Source organism: Pungitius pungitius, chromosome 7, assembly GCF_949316345.1.
Source record: "Pungitius pungitius chromosome 7, fPunPun2.1, whole genome shotgun sequence".
Taxonomy (NCBI): Eukaryota; Metazoa; Chordata; class Actinopteri; order Perciformes; family Gasterosteidae; genus Pungitius; species Pungitius pungitius.
Window position 1 is genome coordinate 14,454,635 of NC_084906.1, and position 24,011 is coordinate 14,478,645.

At 42.8% G+C, this 24,011-nt stretch overlaps 1 protein-coding gene across 1 annotated transcript; it reads right to left on the reverse strand.

Annotated features, from left to right (window-relative positions):
* Nucleotides 1-1,293: 1,293 nt before the first annotated feature.
* On the reverse strand, nt 1,294-23,413 carry xxylt1 (xyloside xylosyltransferase 1). The gene is made up of 4 exons (XM_037469198.2): nt 22,767-23,413; nt 20,432-20,579; nt 14,987-15,119; nt 1,294-10,315 (listed from the first exon to the last, which is right to left on the reverse strand). The coding sequence occupies exons 1-4, from the start codon at nt 23,304-23,306 to the stop codon at nt 9,919-9,921; spliced, it is 1,218 nt and encodes a 405-aa protein (XP_037325095.1). The 5' UTR covers nt 23,307-23,413; the 3' UTR covers nt 1,294-9,918.
* Nucleotides 23,414-24,011: the final 598 nt, after the last annotated feature.

Sequence of the window (24,011 nt, forward strand, 5' to 3'; positions counted from 1 at the left end):
CTGTCCCGGACCGGTCGCAATATAGCAGTTAAATGGAAACTTAACATTAGTTATACGATAATAGCCAAACCGTTTAAAAATCTGTTGAAAATTGAGCAAGTTATGGTTATTTAAAAAGTACACTGATCAATGTTAAGGTGAGCGAGCTGACTGCACCAAGACGGCCGCCATCTGCTATTTGATTTGGACCTGGATTTTCTCTTCCCTCCCCTACGTCACTGTTCATCTCAGATCTCAGCTTTCCAACTCTATCATTGACTCATTTTTAGTTGATTAATCTGACCTGTATTGATAATGTTCACCTTGATCGGATTAATGTCAGGAGACCCGTCTGATCCGTTGTGTCTGTTGCCTCTGTTTAGTCTCCTTCCCTTGTGTCTGTAATCCCCTGTTGGCAATTTGTTTTAATTTCCAATTAGGTTTCTGAAGAAGAACTGTAAGGCAGACAGGTTTATTGTGTAATCTCATCACAACGGGGGAGGCTCAAGTACAATAAAGCCCAGTGTAAAAATGATTAAATCAACTATTCTGCTGTTCAAAGACATTTTACACAACACTACATCTTACTGAGACATTTAGAGCTGTTTTTTAGTATTTGAGTTATTATGAATAAAGTCTATTATGTAGAGCAAAGTAACAGTTGTCGATGGACGGACAGCTGGAACGGCACTGCAGGTATAAAGAAAGTCTGTGTTGTGCGTCGGATGGTAGAAAATGTGTGACACCACATGCATGTCAGGTTACATTTATATTAGGATTTGAGACACGTACACACATGATACACATACCAGCAGAGCATTAGAACCAGGGCAGCTTTTTAGAAGACACTGTTGCTTTATAATGCGACCATGTGGTGCTCATATGAATTCCTCATATGCTCCAAGGTCACCTGTGTCCGAGCGAGTTACAATAAATCCTTTTCAGGTGCATCGGAGTTCAAACAGGTACCCTTTTCCATAAAGGGCTTTGCAATTCTCTATTATAACAGTCCACTGCTCCACCGCCATTGCTTATTTTCATTTAATCAAAGCTTGGAACATGAAGGATATATAGCTGAACATTTAGTGTCAGTATTTTCGCCCCTCACCTTTCACCTCGCTGCTTTGGGAAGCCCATTCACCTGATGGAGAGGATTCATTTTCATTAGTCATCCCTCTTGTTACACAGCAGGCTCATTTGTGGTACACAAAGAGAGAAAGAGGAGTGAGATTGGAACATAGGCACACTTGTGTGTTATTGTTTGGACACAGAATATGGGTCAAACTACCAGAGGCCTGAAAGAAATACCAAATGTAATGGGTCCATTCTTCATTTTTTTATTTTGTGCATTTGTGTAGATGTGAATGTTACAAAGACAAAGACATGATTCTGTTTGCATCTGTTTGCTCATCTTCAGCCAGAACACAATAGATTCTAATCACTCAGGTGCTCGACTGCACACATCCGCCTCCTTCTTGCCCCCCTTTTCTTCCTCTTTTTACTTTCAGCGTCATTCACAGCATCAATGTAAAAAATATTAACAAACCCCTGCGTGACATGACCTACATTTCTGTGGCTGAATCAGTCAGGAAAACACAATTCCTTTCTCATTAATAACGTGACAAGTCACATAAGAGAAAAGAAAAGAGGCGACGGTGGCGCGCGGAGCAGTGCAGTGCGCTGGGCGCCGCAAGGTTGGTGGTTCGAATCCTGGCTGTGCCATGTCGAAGTGTCCCTGAGCAAGACACCTAACCCCTAATTGCTCCCCAGGCAAAAATGTAATGCATGGGTTATAATGCAATGTAAGTCGCTTTGGATAAAAAGCGTCAACTAAATAACATGTAAAAAGAGAGAGAAAAATCATTGAGAAAGCTGCATGCTTTGTGGAAGATGTGACTGGTACTAACAAACGACACAGCGTTGTGTCCGTTACTGTTCTGCGAACTCCACTCTGATCACTCTCATTTCAGCGGCAGGGTGCTGGTTTAAGCCCAAAAGCGCTGATAAAATCTATTTTACACGATCTGCCCCACACTAAACGGCACCTGGACACAGTGGGGGAATTTAGATTGTGGACATACAGTAGTAGAGTATTAACAGATAAAGAGCATTTCCCTCAGAAGTTTGTGAAGATTAAAACTGAGCTAAAGAAATAAATACTTGACTACATTTGCCAGAAATCAGAACTATGACAACTCACAAGTTTACTCACAGGTTTGCTACAACAACACTGCGATATGTTCTAGTGCGCCGGCGTGGTCCAGGAATATGTGAGTCAGCTTGGAAATACCAAAATCCCAACTACCACTTACAAATATAGCGTTTTCTGGGGGGTCGGTAAACTGTACTACTAACATAGTAAAAAACAGCTATATTCAACATTGGCTATTCTCGCCTGTAACTCATTTCAAGAGATTCAACATCCTACATCTGTATACAGGCCTAAGGAGTCAGAGATAACATGCATTAGTTTTTTGTGCACAGGGTGTTCATGATGCTCTCCAGATCTCCGGGTTCTATGCAGGAATTCCATCAGCTGTCGTCTTCTCTGTGTTTCTCTTTGAGCACACAGTATGCAAAGCAGAACTAGCATCGTACGAGATGGTCACAGTGTGGGAGGCTGGGGGGTCATAGTTAACTGATCACAGATGACGTTAATTTCTCGGACAGGTAACACCATGACAATAAGAAAGCGCTAAAAGGGTTGCCATGCAAAGTGTCTGTGTTATTTTGTACGCAGCGTTTGATACATGCAGTTTGTCCAATTATTTGTGTGTCCTGTATCAAGATAATAATTGAATAGAGAAATGTAATTTTGGTAGGAAGAAAACTGCTGAGATATTCTAGTAACAAACAAACACTCCCTTAATAGGCATCAATTTGTGCAGAGTCAGTCGGCATCATAAAGGGGCCAACCCGTCAACCTGTCAATTATCACCGATATTTCCCATGTTGGCGTCCGGTGTGGTTATGATGCCTCCCTGTCAGTGATGTCAGTCTGAGAACAGCGTGCGCACAAACTAAAATGGCTTTGACTATTGAATTTGACACAAATGCCAGTGAGTCATCTCCACCATTGCTTTTGGCAGAGACGCGGGGTGTGGACGCTGTCCATCTGGGCCGAGTGAAAAGCCGCGGACACACAGACCGCCCGCAGGGCGAGCAATCATTTGGTGGTGGCTTATAATGACGCTCACAACAATACAGACTGGGCTTCAGTTACAGTTACAGTGCGTTCGTTGCTATGGTAATTCTGAGTGTTTGTGCCAAGGATCTTGTTCAGGAATTGAACACTGATTATTGGATTGATTGATATTCAATGTGTTATTGCAAGAATGCATTTTATATAGTTATGCTCCATTTTCATACAAGAAAATGAAGTTGCTGGCTGGGGAAAAGGGCAATCATAAAGTCAGACTCAGCTCTACATGGTCTGACGACGATCTTAGTGAGATTGAATTGGCTGAGCTGCATTTGGAGGTGAAAGGCAATTCTATAATATAATATCTTTCTTAGCTGTGGCAGATGAATATGCTCAATGTGTGGCGACATGCAAATGTAACAGATTTTCCTTTAGGATTTTAGTCACTTAGAATGCTGATATTATTATTAGCATACAATATTAGCATTCATTTAAAAGCTACAGCTCCGGAGAAATTAGTATTTTTTAAGGTGTATGGAGACTATCAATGTCAGTTTGAGTTCATATCGCTTTTTATAGCGCCATTAACTGTTGTTTTCCACTGGCTTTGCCAAAGGTGTATTGCCACATTTGATCAGGTCACTGATACTCCAAAAACTCCTTGTTATCAGTTGATATTCATTCCAAGTAATTTAGTTTGATTGATAATCTCGATAAAGGCCGATCAAAAAAGCTGTCTCCTGTTCTCACGCACCATTACTGCTGTTCAGGCCATGCTGCAGGATTTCTAACGCTGGAGAAAATACAGATTCTGAATTGATTAAATGATGATCTGTGATGAAGTTGTTCCAGCCGTGAGCTCTGTACTTGCATCATGATAGGAAGTGTGTCACGCTGGTAATATATGCAGCGTTGTTGCCTGAATAGCCGTTAATCACCACTAGAGCATCTCTACTGCTAGCCTGTTCCATCTTCAGTAACACACTAACCTACTTATGTGGTCTGCTGTTTGTGTCCTGACGTAAGGGCGACTAAATAGGCCAATATTCAGTACAGACAGCGTAAGCCTGCTGGTAAAAGGTTTACATACAGTCAAGCCCAAGTTGTTTTATAAGCACAGCTGACCTTTAGCTTTACAGCGAAACACACACACACACACACACACCTGTTGGCCATCTCTTCTTCGTAAATGCAATCTTTTAATCTTACAAAAAGCGATGCACGTGTTTTTGATAAGCATCCGATTTCATACAAGAATTTCAAAATTCAGGGTATGTCAAGTCAGACAATAAAGCATTTAGAAGCTAAACTAACATCATAGAGCATCACCCATGTGCCACTTCACAGTGCACACTTGGGAATAAAAAACCCTCTCACTTTTTCAAAGGGAACTAACTGGATTTGTTCTACTGACTAATGGAGCGTCTCATGCACTTTTAGATAAAAGCCATTTAAACCGTGATGTCCCTCATCTGGGTCATGTCTTTTAACATAACTCAGGACCAAATAAGTTATCTTAATTGATGCTTTAAGTCTGTATAGGGTCTTAAAATAAAACATATTGACTTAACAAGAGAGGGCCCAGTTTGAGTGGAATGATATAAATTTTACTTGATCAATCTCCACTTAACCCACCGGGAGATTCGTTTTCTGCTCAATTACTTTCTCTATGGCGTAAGAGAGTAGAGTACCTAAGAGAGCAAGAGAGTTGAGCAACAGTAGAATATTGCTATGGCTTCCTCCGACTATATTGGACAAGTTGATTGAGAGATAACGTTGTTCTCTACCAGTGATGCGCAAATCCTTTTGTTGAGAAATACGTTTTTATACACAGTAGACATAACATTGGACTTCACCCATCTTGTCTTATGATGAGATTACCACTTCAGATTTCACCATCTGCAGCAGAATACAAGATTAAACGTAGGAAGTAGGGCAATACACAGACCTCAATTCTGCTAAAAAAGAGCCATATATTATGTGGGTCAGTCTCCCGGCCAGTTTTTCACAGTTTGCATCCTCCAGGAAGGTTTTGTGATTTCATATTTTGTGAACAAATGGCTGTGATATGTCTTGGTGTAGCCCTTGAGACCGTCTGCTCATATATCTCACTGTCTGCTCATTGTGTATTCCCTGTGGTGCTTGACGCAACTCCCAAATCCATCTCCTTCGCCCACCTGATCTTGCATAGTTGATCTGGTGTTTTGGACATGATTAAGATCTGAACCAACAAACATATGATTGAAATGGGCTCCCATGTCTCAAGCGTTGTTGGACTTACCATTGTTGTACTTTAAATGGAGAATTATTTCACAGTAGCTGTGTTCAATATTTGCAAACCTTATTTATACTTTCAACTAGTCTGAGAAAGGCTTAGATCATAATGTACTTAAACTTATTCCATAGTACAGGTCGTCACCCAACCTGTGTACAATGTGTACTTACAGCCCTGTAAGTGCAGGATGTAGAAACGAGATTAAACTCTTATCATTAAACTCTAAAATTGCAATTTCGATCTCTATTTCATTAGTTAGCTGCTCAGGTAGAAAAATTATATATTTTTTAAATCATTTTAGAAAATCTGCAAAACTATTTGCACATGGCCCCTGAGATCTCAACGATGGTGTGTAGTTAAGTGGTTCTTGGTAATATTGTTCATCCAGAGATTTCAGGTTATCATGTTATCGACAGCAGTGAATGTCAGCTTGGATAAAAGCATCAAATCTGTCACAGGGACAATTGAGACCTGATGTTTATTTAAACTAATGAGCAGCAGAAACTATGTTGACGCTCAATGGCCAAAATTTCCACCCATTTAATTTTGGCTGATAAGACGCTCTGCTGTCATTATAATCTTCCCTCTTGTTTATCAGTGACAGCTGTTGTGACACTAAGAAGTGGAAAATAAAGCAATCCCTGAGGAACACAGATGGTGACGGTGTTTGTGAGTGTTAATTTTTGACTTTTATGCATCAACAGGTTTGGGTGCAAAATAGGAGCATCATCAACGCAGCCAGTAGAAGATCTCCATTTATGGCAATGTGATCTGCACATCTGCATTAGGTAAATTCACCTTTACCTCTTCTGTTCTCAGCTGTTCTCAATAAAAAATAATCAGAGCAGTAATATAACAGCAAACAACTTGGTGCTTTGTGAAGATATTCTGGATAATTCCCTAAGCACAGAATGACGTAAAACTCCCTCTCCGCGTGTTGTACTGTGAGCTTCTCTGTGTTTGTTTTAATATTAAAGCTTTGTTAGTGCACGTGAGTCCCAGTGTGTGTGTCCCACTAACCGTCGGCGCTCTGCAACGTGCTCATATGGTGCTGATAATGCCTGGGTTTGCATCACGGCTATACGAGTAAGTGGCTACAATCGCGGAAAGGACCAAACCAACAAAAAAACAATTAAACAATTTGGTTTATAGATCTGTGGTGAGACAAAGACTTTGGCAGGTCCGCAGAGTTTGGGCAATCAATGGGAAACACTCTGTTCACATTGTCAAGGTGAGTCAGAGGCATTGGTGAAATAGTGTTGTGAGAAATGGCACACAGCACCGGGGAATCAGACCACAGCTTAATAAAGCAAGAAGGTCGCTCATTGTTCGGCTTTTTTTTTTTTTTAACAGACCGCCCCAGGGAGTAAGTGGTGGTGAGAGACAAACACGGGAGAGAGAGAGAGAGACTTAAAGAGACACTACGAAGTCTCTTTCTGAGGGAAGTTAGGAAGATACTGAACTACATTTTGTCCTGTGAACAACTGTGTCAACAACACACACACTTACTTTCACAAAATGATTCGTAAGCCGCCTGTACCTGGATGTATACGGTCAGAATTCAAGCTACTCACACATTATCACACAAATCATCTGGAGTTCACGCCATGCAAATGCCTTTCCTTTCGAAAGTTACAAACAGTGAAGGCAATACAGTGTTTTGGCACGGCAGCAGCGAGGCTAGCAGCAAGGAGCAAACGATGCTGACAGCATCAAAAGAGCACCTAACAACAATAGTTTACCCGCTTCTAGGACGATGCCAAGGTGCCTTTGAGCAGTGCAGGGCGGCCATTAGCTAGCCTGCGGGGTACAACAGAGAGGATCACATGCACTAAAACGCACGTGCGCACGGATGGACCAGCTACACAAACAGAGCAAAGAGAAGCTCGGACGCACGGAGGGACTGGGGCTTCAGTCTCTGCTCAGGACGCCATTACTCCCCATAGCTTTACATAGCAAATAGTTGTTTGCTGCTATATTAGTATTCAGATCTTCAAATATAGCAATTTCAGTGGTGTTATTCTGAATTGGAAACAAAGGGGGAAATATTTTACAATAAACATTTTAAACCTTAGTAATTTTAAATAATTTTTTGTTTTTGTCTTGTCCCCAAAAAACATCCTTGCTAATGCAACATGGCTACAATTCAAGCTCAGAAGATAGATAGTAAATGTGTCCGTGCCGTCTGCTAGCCGTGCCAAAGTAGAAAAGTCCAGCGTTCCGGTTGGTTCAAAGCAACACTGTCGGAAACAAATGGAAGTAGTTCCCAGACAAAAACCAGGTCGGTCAATTTTTGACTTGTTGCCATGTGCAGAAAGCGTGCTCCTACACTTGCAGTTCTCTTTGCACAGGAGTATCACCATGCTGTGCTTCTGTTGGCTTTGAACGTGTCCCTGACTTAGTGAGTCATGTATGATTAGCCGTTAGAGCAGCAATAGATTGTGCCGAGCATTTGTCTTCACTCAACTGACAATCTGTAGGAGTCTCACTGAGCTCCATATCGAGCCGTTTGTGGTTCTTGGAAAAGACATCAATGCTGCTGCTCCATCAAATCTAAAGCAGCCTGCTGTTTCTGCTGCTCGCCCGAAGGTACATTTCAAAGTGTTTGGCGATGAATCAAGGCATAAGGATTTTTAGAAAGCACGGTACACTGCAAAGCTACTTAGCCCATGACTATCATGCCAAGCCCTACTAATAGAAATTAAGCAGTATAGAAACTGTTCCTGGGGACCAGGCAGTGGAACTTAGTGTAACAAACACCATGTTGTTAATGTTGAAGGTGGGTTTTTGCAATGCTGGATGAAGAGTTCAAACTTTGTGTCTTGTTCGCATGTAGCTAACGTTGTTAAATATCCTCACAAACCTGCACAAGTTGGAGCGTTTCAATGGCTCATGAAAATCCTGAGGCACAATAAAAAGGTAGAAATGCTTGAATCTCCTTATTCCTCATCAACTGTCTGTATTATTGTGTCTGTTGTATAACCAAGAGGATATTTTCAAAAGGGGCAAACTGATTTCAATGCAAACAAACAAAATACCTTTTATTATTAATGCATTTCAGCTTCAGCTGTTAAAATTTCCCTTTTCATTCCAAAGAGGTTTCTGGAAAAAACTACATATGCTGTACATAATTTGATACTTATAAAGGAATTGTTTAATTGGTAATAATTATTAATTGCTGGATAAGGGTGACTATCCCAAAATGACGGAACTAAAGGTACTCTGTTGCTGTCCCATGCGCCAGCCGGAGCAATGGAGATAAGTGCCAGTCAGTAAATTATTCATTGCTGGCATATCCCAGAAGGTATTTTAATTGGATCACAGAAGATCATAGTTATCTACAGTGAAGATAAAAATATACTGTATATATATATTTTCTAAAGAATGAGCTGCCTATAATGTACTATTCAGCAATATATAAATATACATGTTTAGTTTTAGTTATTCTTTTTCACGTGGTTTCAGTTACTTAAACTAAACGGTCAATCAATGGTAAAGGTTTTTGGGAAATTCATCAAATTGCATTTTTAAACAATATATCAATATCAACATAGTTCAAATACAACGTTCTTCTGCAAACAAGTATCCTTTGATGAACAATTGCTAGAGTGTGAAATCATTTGAAGCTACATACATCTGGAGAGGTCTAAAAAAAATCTATTTAATTCAATAAATCTACCAGTCTCGTCAACACAACCCTTGAAGATAAAGATTGTGTTTGGAAGTTTTAAAGTGCAAGTTTTTTTTCAATATGTACTACGGTATAAAAATCCTATGTGTTTTACAGCTATAAAGATTTAAGAATTTTGCTCTGAAAGAGCCTGAAAAAACATTGACCAGTTTCAAGGTGAATTAACAGGAATCATATTGATTTGTAATGTTTATTCCTCAAGGGTTTTCGGTAGGAGGTCTTTGACCCCACTCGCGGTGAAGGGAAGGCCTCCAGAGCTTCACTCTCACTTAGTCTACACGTGTGCGTCCTCACTGATGAACATTGAGTGTTGGCATTGCTTTGAAACCGAGTGGGGGGGGGGGGTTCAGTGAGCACAGCAGGAAAACTCAGAAGTGGGTTAGTGTCCAGATCACCGCTATTTGTGAAGTATAGCCTCAGCTAAACTGCAAACATTGGAGCACAAACAAAAACCATAATTTTTAACCCTTAACTCCAGAGCCCTCCTTTGTATGCACTGTGGTGGTGTGATGTGCCTTAGCGCCCAAAAGGCTTTATAAAAAAGGGGCTGTGTCGGCCAATCACATCCAGGCAAGGAACTGGAAGCTCACTTGTAAAGTGAACAGCGTATTTCCAATCTTCGTTAATTATATTTCATCTTCTGTTTCTTGAGGAAGTGTGCCAACTATTGCAGCTCCTCGCTTTCCCCATGGCCAGCAGGGGGCCGAGTCTGTGGCTACACTGCCATTACAGTGGTCAAGAAAATAAACAGTCTCCAAAAAAGCAGAAAAAAAAGAAGAATTTTCCATTATCTACATTGATTACGTCATAGCCTCCTTTGCTGTTCGGGCATCAATCATCTGGAATAGGAGAGTTACAGTTGCCGTGGTAGATATAGACAAGTCCTTCACAGCGATAATACATCTGAAAAACGTCTCCGTAGCCGTGGTCCCGCCACCACGTGCACAGCTGCCGGTTCCACCCGCAGGCCAGTGAATGAAAGAGTTCCGGGTGCTCCATGCCGATCATGGTGAAGAAGTCCTGGTCCCCCAGGTGGCCCCTGAAGCGATACTGGTCTGCTAGTTTGGCCACGTTGCCCGGCTCCAACAACTGGTTGTAGAGCGCCGAGTCCCTCATAGCACCGAGGTCCAATAACATCACGCCGCTGTTGAAGCCCGGGAGGCCTTCGGGGGGCGGACCACCTACTCTGGTTTGAGGGTTCTCCTTGCGATACTGCCAGAAGGTGTGTCTGAGGAAAGACAGAAAGGTTCACACGGTTCACAAAACAGAGCATTCTAGGTACATCCGTCTGTTGAATAACCTTCACTGATTGTGCGGGTCGGTGGTTCATTAACTTTACAGCTAGTCCTCATCAAACCTCCAGAGCTACCTTTACTGCGAGAACACACAAATGCTTCTTGCATTCTCTTTTTCTGGTGTCACTACTACACAGGGTGCGTTATTTTTCCCTCCCAGACAACAACCAAACAAATATTTTAGATGGCGGGAATAGGTACTTTCTTCCTTCTTGTGTTGAGTACAAAGACTGTCTCCGTAACCCGTCCCTCTGCAATGTTCCGGAACTTGTACAGTACAGCAATGGCGAAATGTCTCACTGATGCGTATGTTTGGGCTGAGGCAACTCTGTTTCGGTCATCGGTTGCTGAAAAAAACGTGTTGTTCCAGGAGTGTCGGAGCATGCTCGAGTGCCAGATGTTCGTGCCAACAGCGCCCTGTTCTGCCAACAGACCAGCTCTTAAGTAGCTGAATGACACACAGCGCTCCCTTCAACAAACATTTGTCCTTTATATGCACAACGATTACTCGTGTCCAAAAAAAAAATGTAAAAAGGTGGCAAACCTATTCTCTATTGCATGTATGTGTACATGAGATGAGATTAGCGCTGGCCAAGCCTGAATAAATCTACTGTAGATTAACAACAATTAATCTAGGAGTGAGTTGCTTTTAAAACAAGTGGGCAATTCATTAGAAAAGAAAAAAAAGATATTGATACAGATAAATGTATGTGGGGAAAAAGATGTGTAAAAAAAGAAAGAAAAAGAAAATCTGATTCATATTGTGGAGGGGACCACTCGCTCAAATCTAGTGGGAGAAAGAGATTCTCTGAGGCACTCTTTGATATTAATGCTGACCTACATTCTGCAGCTGTAGCTTGTCCACACGGTTTTAAACAATCTGTTGGTTTGGTGGCCGGGGACCTGTGGCCTCGAAGGAGCATTTGTCATCTTTAAAGACATACACTGGGTCTACGTGCTCAGTGACACAGTCGGGGGGAGTAGGTCATTAAGGGAACATTGACACTGGCTTCTTTATTACGATGACCCTCTGAGCCACTCTGCTGGCTGTGTTCTGGCTCTGGATGTTTTCCTGGTGGGAGGAGCTGGCACACTCACCTCCCCTACCAGCCCATCTGATTGGAGGCTCCAAGGACACAATAAAAAACAGCACTTCTGGGTCTCTCTCTCTCTCTCTCTCTCTCTCTGGAAAATGTTTGTGTGTGGCCTGCCGTATTGTTGCCAACCTTGAGCCAGGGGGTAAAATTATGTTAGGAAGGAGATGGTGGTGCGTGGGGTAGTGTGATGTGCTGGGAGCCGCAAGGTTGCTGGCTCGAATCCCGGCTACACCATGTGCCATGTCGATGTGTCCCGCAGCAAGACATCTAACCCCTAATGGCTCCCCAGGCAAAATGTGAAGGCCAAATGACATGTAAGGTAATGTTAGAACAGCTAAATATTAAATTTGCTTTTACATGTCATGGTGGCCGTAATATAAGGCTGACAGCAAAGTAGCCTTATAAACCAAACAGTGCCTAGGCTTTTTTTAATGAACCTAATCAAACATTTTAGTACATCCACTTAGGGGATTATGCAATCAGTTGCGTGCATGTGTTCGCCTGGGAGTGCACGACAATCTCTTAATTTTTCGGTAAAAAGCGGCATAATCTTTTGGGTGACCGAATATAGCCGCTATCCCCACAGTCTCTCCTGGTTGCTGTGACTCCCATGTTCTCAAAATAACTTTAAGTGCTTTATCAGGCTGCCTGCTGCCTGCTCCCTCACTCCTGGATGGATGACACAGCTGAGCAGCACAGCGAGGAGCACTCAGTACCCAGAGAAACACTGGGGGTCAAAGAGACGATGCTAAGAGCCAACAGATCTTCCAGGAGTCACACTTCTGAGAACCTACGTGGGAGGAAGGTTGATTTAGATTAATTAAAGAGTTTTTTGCCAGGATTGTTTGACATGTCTTCAATTTTGAGTGGATTGCTTTTCATCAGTCACGCAGTTAGAATAGAGTGTGTGTAGAATAGAGTGTCTCGATGGCAAATTGTGGGTTGTAATTAATCAATCACACAATTTCCTAAAGATCATAAATACTAGGGTATATTTTAACAAATATTTATTTTTTAAATCAGATGATGATTAACCATTAGAGAAAAATGATAAAAATCCCTCAAACACACAGATAATGAAGCAAACTGATTCTATGCTCTGAACAGTTGCCTGGCAACAAGTGGAGGTTGCAGGAATTCAAGAGTATTTCACAAAATCTCACTATTCCTCGAATGAACTGAAATAGGATAAAATCATAATAAAAATCATCAACAAATCAAGACACGTGCTAATTTTTTAAGGTAAAAATGAAAGTGACTTTTATGTGGGAATCCTGAAAACTGCTTTGATAACAATCTACTTTGGATTATTTTTCTTCCATTTAAACCTGGGAGGGAAAAAGCATACAAGTGTGCTTTCTTTTAACTATTTAAAGAAGAGATGCAGTTTAGAGAAAAACTAGACTACTAGAGAAAAATAAGTGGGATGCATCACATAATGGAGGCTCTGTAGACAGAAAAAAAAAAAAAGAGTGTGATTTGTTCTGGCCAATGTCTCTCATTGTGTGTGTTTGTGGTTTGGGTTTTGACACTTATGTGAGTGGGCCTTATCTCTTGGGTTTTTAAAACATTCCAAATGCAGCTGCTGGGAAAGTACATGTGGCATTTTTTCGAATGCAGGATGTGTTCTGAATGCAGCTGGTGGGAGGACGCATTCTCAAACATTACGCTCTGTCTATTAGTACCTAAACAGTGTGTGGGAGCAGAGACCTTTCATTTAAAGGAAAACACTTCAGGTGACATAATAAAATTTAAATATTACTGGTCCCGAGATGTGCTTTAAAACTGTGACATTGAAACAAATCTGATGGTAGAACGAGTTGCTGCACATGGTCATCCACACCAAAAGCGGTATGCAAAGACAGAGAACCAGTTGTGACAGTTAGTGTGAATGTTTTGTTGGCGCTTTTGATTGTCAAACAGGGAGGCTTTGCATGCTAAGATGCACGATCTCCTGATATGTTGCTGTGTGTTTTTAGATGATTGTCTCCGGGGCCGCAGTAACAACAGTAGCAGGCTATTCCCAGGGTCAGTAACCCATCGAGCCGGCGCAGATGCAGGCCGGGCGTACAGATCGGTTTGGAGCTGCTGGTTCCAACTGGATTCTGGCAGGAAAAACTACATTTCACTTCCTAAACTACTTTCGCAGAAACCTCACTCGCCGACATTTAAAGTATGGAGACAGAACTCTGTCGCACATGCACACACAAATACTAATTCCCATTGATGGCTTTTTACATCATGGCATATTACATGTATAGGATTGAGGATAACGTGTTTATGACATTATGCATGATGGATAGCGGATCACACCATTAAAACATATTCCTTTTGGAGAGAACCAGAAGTTGTCATATGTAAGCGATATGAAGATCGATATACACTTAGAACACTGAAAGCGTAATGCTTTAAAACATAATACTATAATATAGTATATTTAAAAGGTAATATGAGGCAAACGTCCACAAACATTGACCTGTACAGAAGTTGTTGCTGGGAAGAACAGTCTTAACGTGCATTCTAACTCCAATGCAACGTTCCGATTTAATGTTTGATTCACAGTTTTAAAAAGCCGTGAGTGGTTTGTCCATCTCAGTAACCAGCTGCTTCTTGAAACCTTTCACTGCATCTTAACAGATGCTTTTTTTTTTTTTTAAACCCATACACAACACACACACCATCACGCGGGCATCACAAACATGTGGTGTGATCCTTTATGCGCAACGATAGCAAGCTAACACGATCGCCTATGCCAAAGTGACGCTCCACTTAAGTGGCTGGAGTGACGTACGCCCACGAATGCCACAAAAACGCTACGTCTGACGGAGTGAAAAGGAACTTAGTCAGTTGCTGTGTGAGCTAACTGCAATTGAGAATGAGGTGAACTAAAATAGACCATGACTAGTTGCATTACATCACTCAACACCACACACGCTCCTACACCTAACGGGGATAGCTAGGCTAGGTGAGTGGCAGTTAGGTGGGCGGGTATTAGCCTGCTGTGCACAGACACACACACTCACACCCTGTTTTGATGCTGTGGATGGGATGGAAAACAGTGACTGACACAAACAAAGCCGACATGAAATTTTGGGGTCTTAGAGGTGAGATGGTACAGTGGCCGTTATCCCATTAGTGGGAAAGCAATAGACTTTTGATGATCTTGCCTTTCAGAGGATCGTTCAGGCAAAATTATGCACAGACCTCGTCAAAAGGAATAAACAAAACGAGATCAGACCAAGCGTTAGATTTTTTGCTACGAACCATCTTTTGATTGCTTTGGACACATTTCAGTCCCTCCTCACGAGGAGTTGTGTGTCTTGATACTCAGCCCTTGTCACAACTACACTAGGATATGTGTTGCAGTCAAATGTTGGACAATTATCTACTTAACATTCCCTGTGTTTCCATATGGAGTTGTGCATTGACTTTTTTTTTTCATCCTAATGTATTTTGTGCGACAAATGTGCATTGCTTCCATCTGAGGTGTTGTGCCACACTGCCTACCTGTAAACTGGCTGCATCTCTCTGGCAATACCTATAACCGCTCCTGGAGGAAACTGCTCAAATTCTTGGAAAAGGTCTCTGATGTTCGTCTTGTATTTCAGGTCCAGGTCAAGCTGCACTATTCGTGTCAGACCTGAGAGAAGAAGGAGCACAACACAGTGGTAAGGCAGCATCACACCGTATCATTCAACATAAGATTTTTATAAACATGTGTAAACTGATTCATAATTATCTTTCAAAGGACGACAAAAAGAAGGTAGTGCTCACTTTTGCTTTCTGCTAAGTACATATTGGCCTTAACAAAAGTGAATCCCAGGAAAATGTCAGTACATTCTGGGAAGAAAGGTTTAGAACGTTGAGCAGGTCTATAAAAAAAACAAACTATAAATGCTTGACAACTGTGAGCGAACATGCAGTAAGTTATTAACACTGTTGTTTGTGGATGAAACGGTAACAGTGTCCAGGATATTCAGCCCTCATCTGTTCATTGTTTCAGCTTCCTGTGTTTTGATGGTTGGCATGGTGACAAAAGGTTGGGAAATGCTCAGGAATGCTGTGCCAGGGAAAATTATTGAACTGATGAAAACAATGGTCAGCTTTAGACAAACTGTCAGATATAGAAGGCTGGTTTACTGGAGAATTGGTGCAACTGGTGGTTAAGGACTAAATAGATGAGAACTTAAAAACAATGATCTGCATGGGTTGCTTGCATCATTTCAGATCGGTTTCAAAGACTCATTAAGATCCAGCAACCAGCAAGTTTAGAATTTGTAAGGCAATTCAAATTCCAGATGGACAAAATGTAATATCATACATTTTGTAAATTAAATACAGTACGTAATAAATAAATAAATAAATAAATAAATGTCTGGCTAAAAATGGTTAATCCTGAAATCCAGGATTATGCATGTAGAGTGTTACAAAAGTGTAACAAGTTCAAATTTACTGGTCAAAAATCCCACTCTTATTATATTAGGTTACAAATGAAATGTGTCCAATGCAGGACTGACTTCAAAATGAACAATGAAGAGTATGATTGTAACTATTGGGAGGTCATAGCTGTGCTACACATTTGCTGCAAAGATCATGTTGGAACAAGTGGTGGAGAAAGAAGACTCAGCAGTGCGGCGGTGACCTGTTTTCGGCGCTCTCCAAACAAGGAAGTTGCCATCACAATGCCTCCATGTGCAGCGGGACAGAGAGGGGCTTTGCCGGGTAATCTCTGAGTGGTCACCGCTGTTTGTTTGTACTAACGGGGATTAACTGGTGACTAAATAACAGGAAGAGAGCCTTGTGCTGTTAAAACACTGTGGTGTGTTTGATGTAAGATCAAGTGCTGTTGGGCCAATGGGCAAAGGTTCATTGTAAAACTATTAAGAAGCAGAAGGGTGTATTCGTTTTTAAGGCTAGACAGCGTTCCTCGTTTACAGTAAGCTGCGCATGACACAAGAAAGAGTAACAAAAGAGGGAAGACAGAAGGTGCATTTCTATTATTTGCATCTTATTCTTGTCCCACCGGCATCTCTTTCAATTCCCCTGTGCAGCAAGTAAAGCGAAGAGGAAAGCAACAGGCTTTTCTTTGTGAAATAATAAAGCTGACACAGATGAATGTCTTCTGCAGCGCTGTCGGTCAATGTTCATTGGTGCTAATTGCTCTTTTACTGTATTGTTGTCCTTCAGTTTTAACGCCTGACATTAGGCTGTTGAGTTCACCAGAGATAAACACGTATTACGCAACAATATTTTAGGAGGTGTTAATTATGTCTAGCAATATGTCAAAAGTCATCTTTAGAACTTGACTATGAAAAGAAATAGAGTTACAGATTTTTTTAGGGCCTTTTCCTGTGTTGTTTAAACAGACCTTTACCTGGGTTCACTCTGTTCCTCCTGGCAGCATTTAGAAAACCCAGACGGACACAGACAAATCGAATGGAAAATAACGAGGGGTAAAAATCCATCTTGCTTAACAACGTTATCGCAGGAATAATGTTGTTAGCGTGGTTTGAGGGGGGCCAGAGGCTCTGGTCAGTAAAACTCAACTCGGCAACAGCAACTAAACAACAACCTTCTTTCAGGAAAAAAGTAGGTCAACCCCATTAAGCCCTGATGTTAGTCTCACGTTAGCGCACTGGTTTCTTGTAAGGGTCATTGTTGTCTTCTTTCTCCAAGAAGCTAAACATACAACTAAAATGTGCTATTCAGTATTTTAAAATGTTTTTTCGGTTTTAAGTAGAATATTTAGTACATATTAGTATGATATGTTTCCAAAAGGATGCCTTTGTCTCGTTAAAACCATGACTCATATTACTCTGTGTGTTCATTAATCATAAAACCGTGTACAGACCTGCTGCAAAAAGGTTAGCAACAGTATGACCAGCTATCCAAGCTACACCAAGACACCGGTCAAATCAATAGAGAGTGTTTAAGGTCAACCCTTTCAGAAACCACTCACTACACCAACAAAGTACTTTAATTGCAGGTGGAGAAATGTAGAAAAAAGAAGTGGGATTTACGTCCGATATTCAAGTTAGAATTTTCCTTCTAGGGATGTCTTCTAAAGTTCACTTCATTGTTTGCGAAAGGAAGTAGACTGTGCGTTTCGAACCAATAGAAAATATTAAAAGGATTTATCTCAAAAGCCATTAATATTTTGGTGAGTCGCCTGGAAATTTCATAAAACTATTGCAATAAATCAGCATTTGTGCCCTCCGTCTGCTGCGCCACTCCACCCGGTGTGGAACATAAAAGGCAGGGTTTCAGGAGGGACTCAAGTCCCAGCATGTTGAGTGACCTCTAGAGGGGAAACAAAACATGGAACGCCTCTCCGCCAAGAAAAACAGTGTTTCTTAGGAACCGAATCATTGATAACATGTTTCCATCGTGCAATTTTATTCCTCATCCTCCAAGGACAGAGGGTGTCAAAATAGAGTGCTCTCTTTTAAAGCCATTAGTCGAATCATCGTCACACGCGGTATATCACATGTGCAATCTTTACAACATATGAAGCAGTTTTGCGATATTTAATAGGTATAGATAGATATTCTATTAGGGTTTATTGACAAAAATAATGTTGAGTACCATAAAGACTCTGTAGTTCTAGTCAAAAAATAAACACAGGATAAGTAACTATTTTAACATTTATTTCGAACGGACACGTTTTCCTCTCCAGGCTGCATAGGTGGCCAAAGGGCTGCACAATTTCATCAACTGCTGCTTCCTTCTATTTTAATAAACTAAATTAAATCTGCCGAAATCTGAACGCCGCCCACCTCACAGGTTAAAAGAATGTTACATCTCAAGCCCTCCCACTTACAGCTGCTATTTTTATTTAGGGATATCACGTTGGTCTTCAATCATAAATGATGTGCCGAATAAAAAGGGTCAGGAAATCGGTCCCCCCCCCCCCCCATCCCACTCCCTGTGTTAGGACAACCGCATCATGCCCTTTAGAGATAAAAGGGTTCTTTAAATATGAATGTGGGACCACAGAGCAGACGGCCTCCGTGGCTGATTGATGAGTATTTCAGGGACTCAACGTGAGACCCTGTTTGCGGCCACAGACGGCCCCCTCTCGCGTGTCTAGCCCTTTTAGGTTTGGTTTGTTTTACGTAAGCCAAGTCAGATCTGTGGCCCCGCGTACGAGCCCCCTTCCTTCTTTGATACCTGAAGAGCCGGATTCGAGTGGCACCCAGTCAGCCAGTTAGTCGGGGCAGCTGGGATGTCTCATGGAATGCTACCGTGTCTGTGTAGTTCTATTTTGGCTTCCTTTTGGGTTAAGTAGTAGGGAGGGAGGGAGGGGGGGTTGCTGCCATCGGTCAGCATGCATGCAGGGGGCACTAAAAGTGGGCAGCAGTGACAGAGCACATCCTCCCTCGCTCGCTCGCCCGCTCCCCAGGGCCTCTGCGGCATGCCACGTGTCTGTTAGATACTGGTTCCATGCTGCCGTCTCCAGCTGTGCACCAGCAGTGCCAGGATGGAAAAAAGGGGAGTATCTGAGTGAATTTAAAATACGGGCTACGGGAGAATGAGAAGAATCCTTTTAAAGTGATGTTAGGAAACATTCAATATTTAAATATATAAAAATATTTATTTATTGCTGCCATATACACTCACCGGCCACTTTATTAGGTACCCCATGCTAGTAACGGGTTGGACCCCCTTTTGCCTTCAGAACTGCCTCAATTCTTCGTGGCATAGATTCAACAAGGTGCTGGAAGCATTCCTCAGGGAGTTTGGTCCATATTGACATGATGGCATCACACAGCTGCCGCAGATTTGTCGGCTGCACATCCATGATGCGAATCTCCCGTTCCACCACATCCCAAAGATGCTCTATTGGATTGAGATCTGGTGATTGTGGAGGCCATTTGAGTACAGCGAACTCATTGTCATGTTCAAGAAACCAGTCTGAGATGATTCCAGCTTTATGACATGGCGCATTATCCTGCTGAAAGTAGCCATCAGAAGTTGGGTACATTGTGGTCATAAAGGGATGGACATGGTCAGCAACAATACTCAGGTAGGCTGTGGCGTTGCAACGATGCTCAATTGGTACCAAGGGGCCCAAAGAGTGCCAAGAAAATATTCCCCACACCGTGACACCACCACCACCAGCCTGAACCGTTGATACAAGGCAGGATGGATCCATGCTTTCATGTTGTAGACGCCAAATTCTGACCCTACCATCCGAATGTCGCAGCAGAAATCGAGACTCATCAGACCAGGCAACGTTTTTCCAATCTTCGATTGTCCAATTTCGATGAGCTTGTGCAAATTGTAGCCTCAGTTTCCTGTTCTTAGCTGAAAGGAGTGGCACCCGGTGTGGTCTTCTGCTGCTGTAGCCCATCTGCCTCAAAGTTGGACGTACTGTGCGTTCAGAGATGCTCTTATGCCCACCTTGGTTGTAACGGGTGGTTATTTGAGTCACTGTTGCCCTTCTATCAGCTCGAACCAGTCTGGCCATTCTCCTCTGACCTCTGGCATCAACAAGGCATTTCCGCCCACAGAACTGCCGCTCACTGGATGTTTTTTCTTTTTCGGACCATTCTCTGTAAACCCTAGAGATGGTTGTGCGTGAGAATCCCAGTAGATTAGCAGTTTCTGAAATACTCAGACCAGCCCTTCTGGCACCAACAATCATGCCACGTTCAAAGTCACTCAAATCACCTTTCTTCCCCATACTGATGCTCGGTTTGAACTGCAGGAGATTGTCTTGACAATGTCTACATGCCTAAATGCACTGAGTTGCCGCCATGTGATTGGCTGCTTAGAAATTAAGTGTTAACGAGCAGTTGGACAGGTGTACCTAATAAAGTGGCCGGTGAGTGTATGTTGTCATTATTGTACTGTCTTCCATCATGCACCAACCGCCAAGGATCTTTAAATCCAAAAGTTAAATCTGTTATTTAACAAACAAAAAATGTGACACAATATGCTTTTTCTTACTTTCAGGCATGATGTGATGCATGGCAACCGACAGGAAGAAGATGGCGTCGCTGTAGTAAGCCCCGGAGCCAGCGCTGAAGTGCTTCTGCATGGCCTCCACGATGGGGAAGAGCTTCTGAGTGAGAGCCACCACGTCATGAAACAACACCTGCGGACCAAAGCAGTGGAATCATGTTAGTACAACAGAGTCCCAGGAATATATAGAACTACGACAAATACTTTGCTGCTACACACCACCTTATAGGAAAGTCTTCTGATAGCACTTCTGTTCTTGATGGACACACAACAGACACCTACCTGCCCAGTGCAACCTCTCTAATAAAACCAAGCGTCTTTGATTATCTTTTAAGGGTTCTGCAGGAGGAAGAATGTGTGCTGGTTTGGGACAAACTGTATATCCAGAGACATGTGTGTAGGTTAGAGGCCTCCAATAAAAGCTGCACAATATAGCTGCCATAAATCAGGCCCAAGTGCCTCCCCAAAGTGTTTCCCCTAGGTGGAGGAGAGTTAGTAGTCAGTCCGCTGGTGCAAGTGCCACGTGCACACATATTTGTGGACATGTCGGTGCAGAACTGCCTTGCGTGGGAGAGAAGATATTCTTTTTAATTCCAGATTATTCCAGAAAATTCCGAGGGAGGCGGGGAGGGGGGTTATTTGATGATAAATACTTCTCACACATTCAGACTGCAAACGCTCAGTGTTTTCCATACGAGAAAGCCAGCGTCGACCAGGACTAATTTACACACAAATCAAGTGTGTTGTGTGACCGAGGGTCCGCAGTAATGAGCACAGCCTCCGGGGCAGTGGGGCTGTGGGCTGTTTTTTGCGAGTGTCATGGGGGCCAGATTGAATTCACCATTCACGCGATGGGGCTAAAATGATTGCGTAACTGATGCCTTAACCCCCCCCCCGCTCCTTTTTAGATGAATAATGAAAAGGAACAAAGCTGAAGTTAAGCAGACAAGAATGCCAACGTGCTTACACACTCTGCCTCCGTCGGCCCCGGGGGCGACCCGTATGTAACTTTGGCAGGACTTCAGTGTGTGTGTGTGTGTGTGTGTGTGTGTGCACTCCAAAAGAGGCAGAGGCTCTTTATGGTGGTGCTTGTGTCGGGGGAAATGACTTCATGATTCATCTTGTCAAACCATGATGTTAAAAAGCACTGGTCCATGACAGTGGATACCATAACAGTTATAATACCACTTGGGGGGTGGGTTGATATGCGTATTATGGAGAACTTTCATTTTCTTCTAATTGTTTTACAAAAGCCCAAAAATGTGTGGGAGAGTTATAAAAACGTGTTTACCCAGGTCACAATGTACTAACTGGAGCCTGACTGACACATGGCCTTCAATATTTTTGCTGAGTTATAGTTTATCACAGATGTAGTAGCCTCAGTGTGCTTGTTGGACCAACTTCTGAGGGAGGACAGTGCAGGGACGACAGGAAACACAGAGAGAGAGAGAGAGAGGTTGCCAGAGTCCAACCAGGAAGTCGTTTGTCGGTTAACAGCTGCGCAATAAATATCTTGGTCACAATGCTTGTGATGCACAAAATAATAATTTAAAAGAACTGATCGGTCAACTTGATCCGACAACATCACACTAGTCGCACATCTTCAACTGTGCGACTAGAACACTTACAGAGTACAGAGAGTGAGATAAACAGGAAGCAAGGTAACCCACAGGCTCCAAACTGCAAATATGCCAAGCTGAGCAAACGTCCGACCGACCCACGCTGCTTTGGGATCAGCGGGAGCCGACACGCAGCTGCAACAACACCAGATGTGGTGGACGATAAGAAATTGCTGATAGAAAATGCCTAGCTGGCGGAGGAGAACTTAGAAAAGCACAGTTAACGTGTAAACAAGTTCATGATCTTGCTGCTCGCTGACAAATACAAATAAAACCAAACAACTAACGCTTGCAACAGAGAAGGGGCATGAGAAGCGCCTCTTTTTAGGAAGAGAGAACATAGGAGACGCAGGGCGTCCCATTAAAGAGGGATTCGTACGACAGGCCAACACTGCCTCCATGTGTTTTAACTTTAAATTGCACATCCAGCTCATTTTGTGTGGGTCTAAGCCTCCTGTGTGTCATAATGGTTTGGGCAGAAGATTACTTGTGGATGTTCTTTTGCATCTGATTTGGTTGCATTTCAGTAGAAAGAAAGGAACTCAATGGAACTCCAGTGATTTCAATTAACATCAAGAACAACATTACTGCAAATAGAAATCATCATTAGACCAAACATCGTAGGGGTTTCTCCTCGTTGCATTGAATTCATCACATAACAGCGCCACGGTGTAGTGCAGACACATTTTTAGACCGCCTACCTCATACTTGAACGTTGCGTCGAGGAGGAACTCCTCCAGCATCCTCTCTCCCAGTTCTCTGCTGGTCTGGTCGCACACAAAGTGAAGGACCAGCACCTCTCCTTCAAAGAAATGTCCATACTTAACCATGGACAACATAGCCACGCGGAACTTGTCCTGCAGGCTCCTGCTCTTGTCCACCTTGGTGAACATCATGAGTGCGTGGTAGCGTTGGTCCCCAGCGTCCGCGCGGTCCCTTTTCCTGGACCTCGACCCCTCACTCCCTCCTCCTACATCTCGGTCTTCCTCGCTTCGCTCTTCCACTCCAGCCGGGTGGGAAAGCCTGGTGTCCACAGTCAGGTCGGCGTCATTTCTGTTGCCGTTGTGGGTGGCCTGGGTCTGCTTGATCCTCTTGGTGGTACTGGAGAAGTTCTGCCTCTCTGAGCCGAAGTAGTAAAAAGCTACAACAGCAAGTGCCGCAGCCAACAGAAGCACGAACTGATAGGACCTGAAAGTACTGATCCTACCCATGATTCTGGCTACCAGCCTTAGGATGCCCATAGCTTCTTGTTGTTGTCATGACAACGGGAGTGTAAATGGGAATACTTTCAACATTTTGGGTATTTTCAGTTTAGTTGGGGGTTTTTTTTCGGGGGGGGGGGGGGGTAGTTACTAACATGCCCCTGTGAGAGAAAGAATACCTGTTTTAGTTTAGAGATGGCGCTGTAGGGCAGTCATACAGGTTGTAAACGTGTGCAGTGGGTTCAATAATGTCATCGTCACATTTAGCTGGTGATTTTATCAGCTTTTAAGTCGTAAGAATGAACCCCACTTGCCTGTCTCACGTCGTTAAGGTGTGCGCTTCCATCTTGCAGCTTGTCAGTCGTGTCACTGCAGGCTTAACGCTACGTGCATGTATCGATGCTACTCTGTTGCTAATGTTACACCGAAATGCAACGACAAGCTACGTTAACGTTCACCGACTGTCGTATCATAATCAAAAATACGTGCAGCAACAAAACACTGCAGCAAACTATTGGCGTGTCAACTGGTCGCGAGGACGTTGATTGAGAAAGCGACGACGTTATTACGTCCCATGGTTAGCGTTGAGTTAAACCCGAGCACATAGCCACCCGCTGGTGGATTGTTACGAATGTTGATAAATCATTGCATGCATTCACCGTTCTTTCGATAGCTACGGCGTTGGCGTTGCTCTGCGATGTTGATGAGCAAACAGGCACTACGCCTATTTGAAGAAATCTAAAA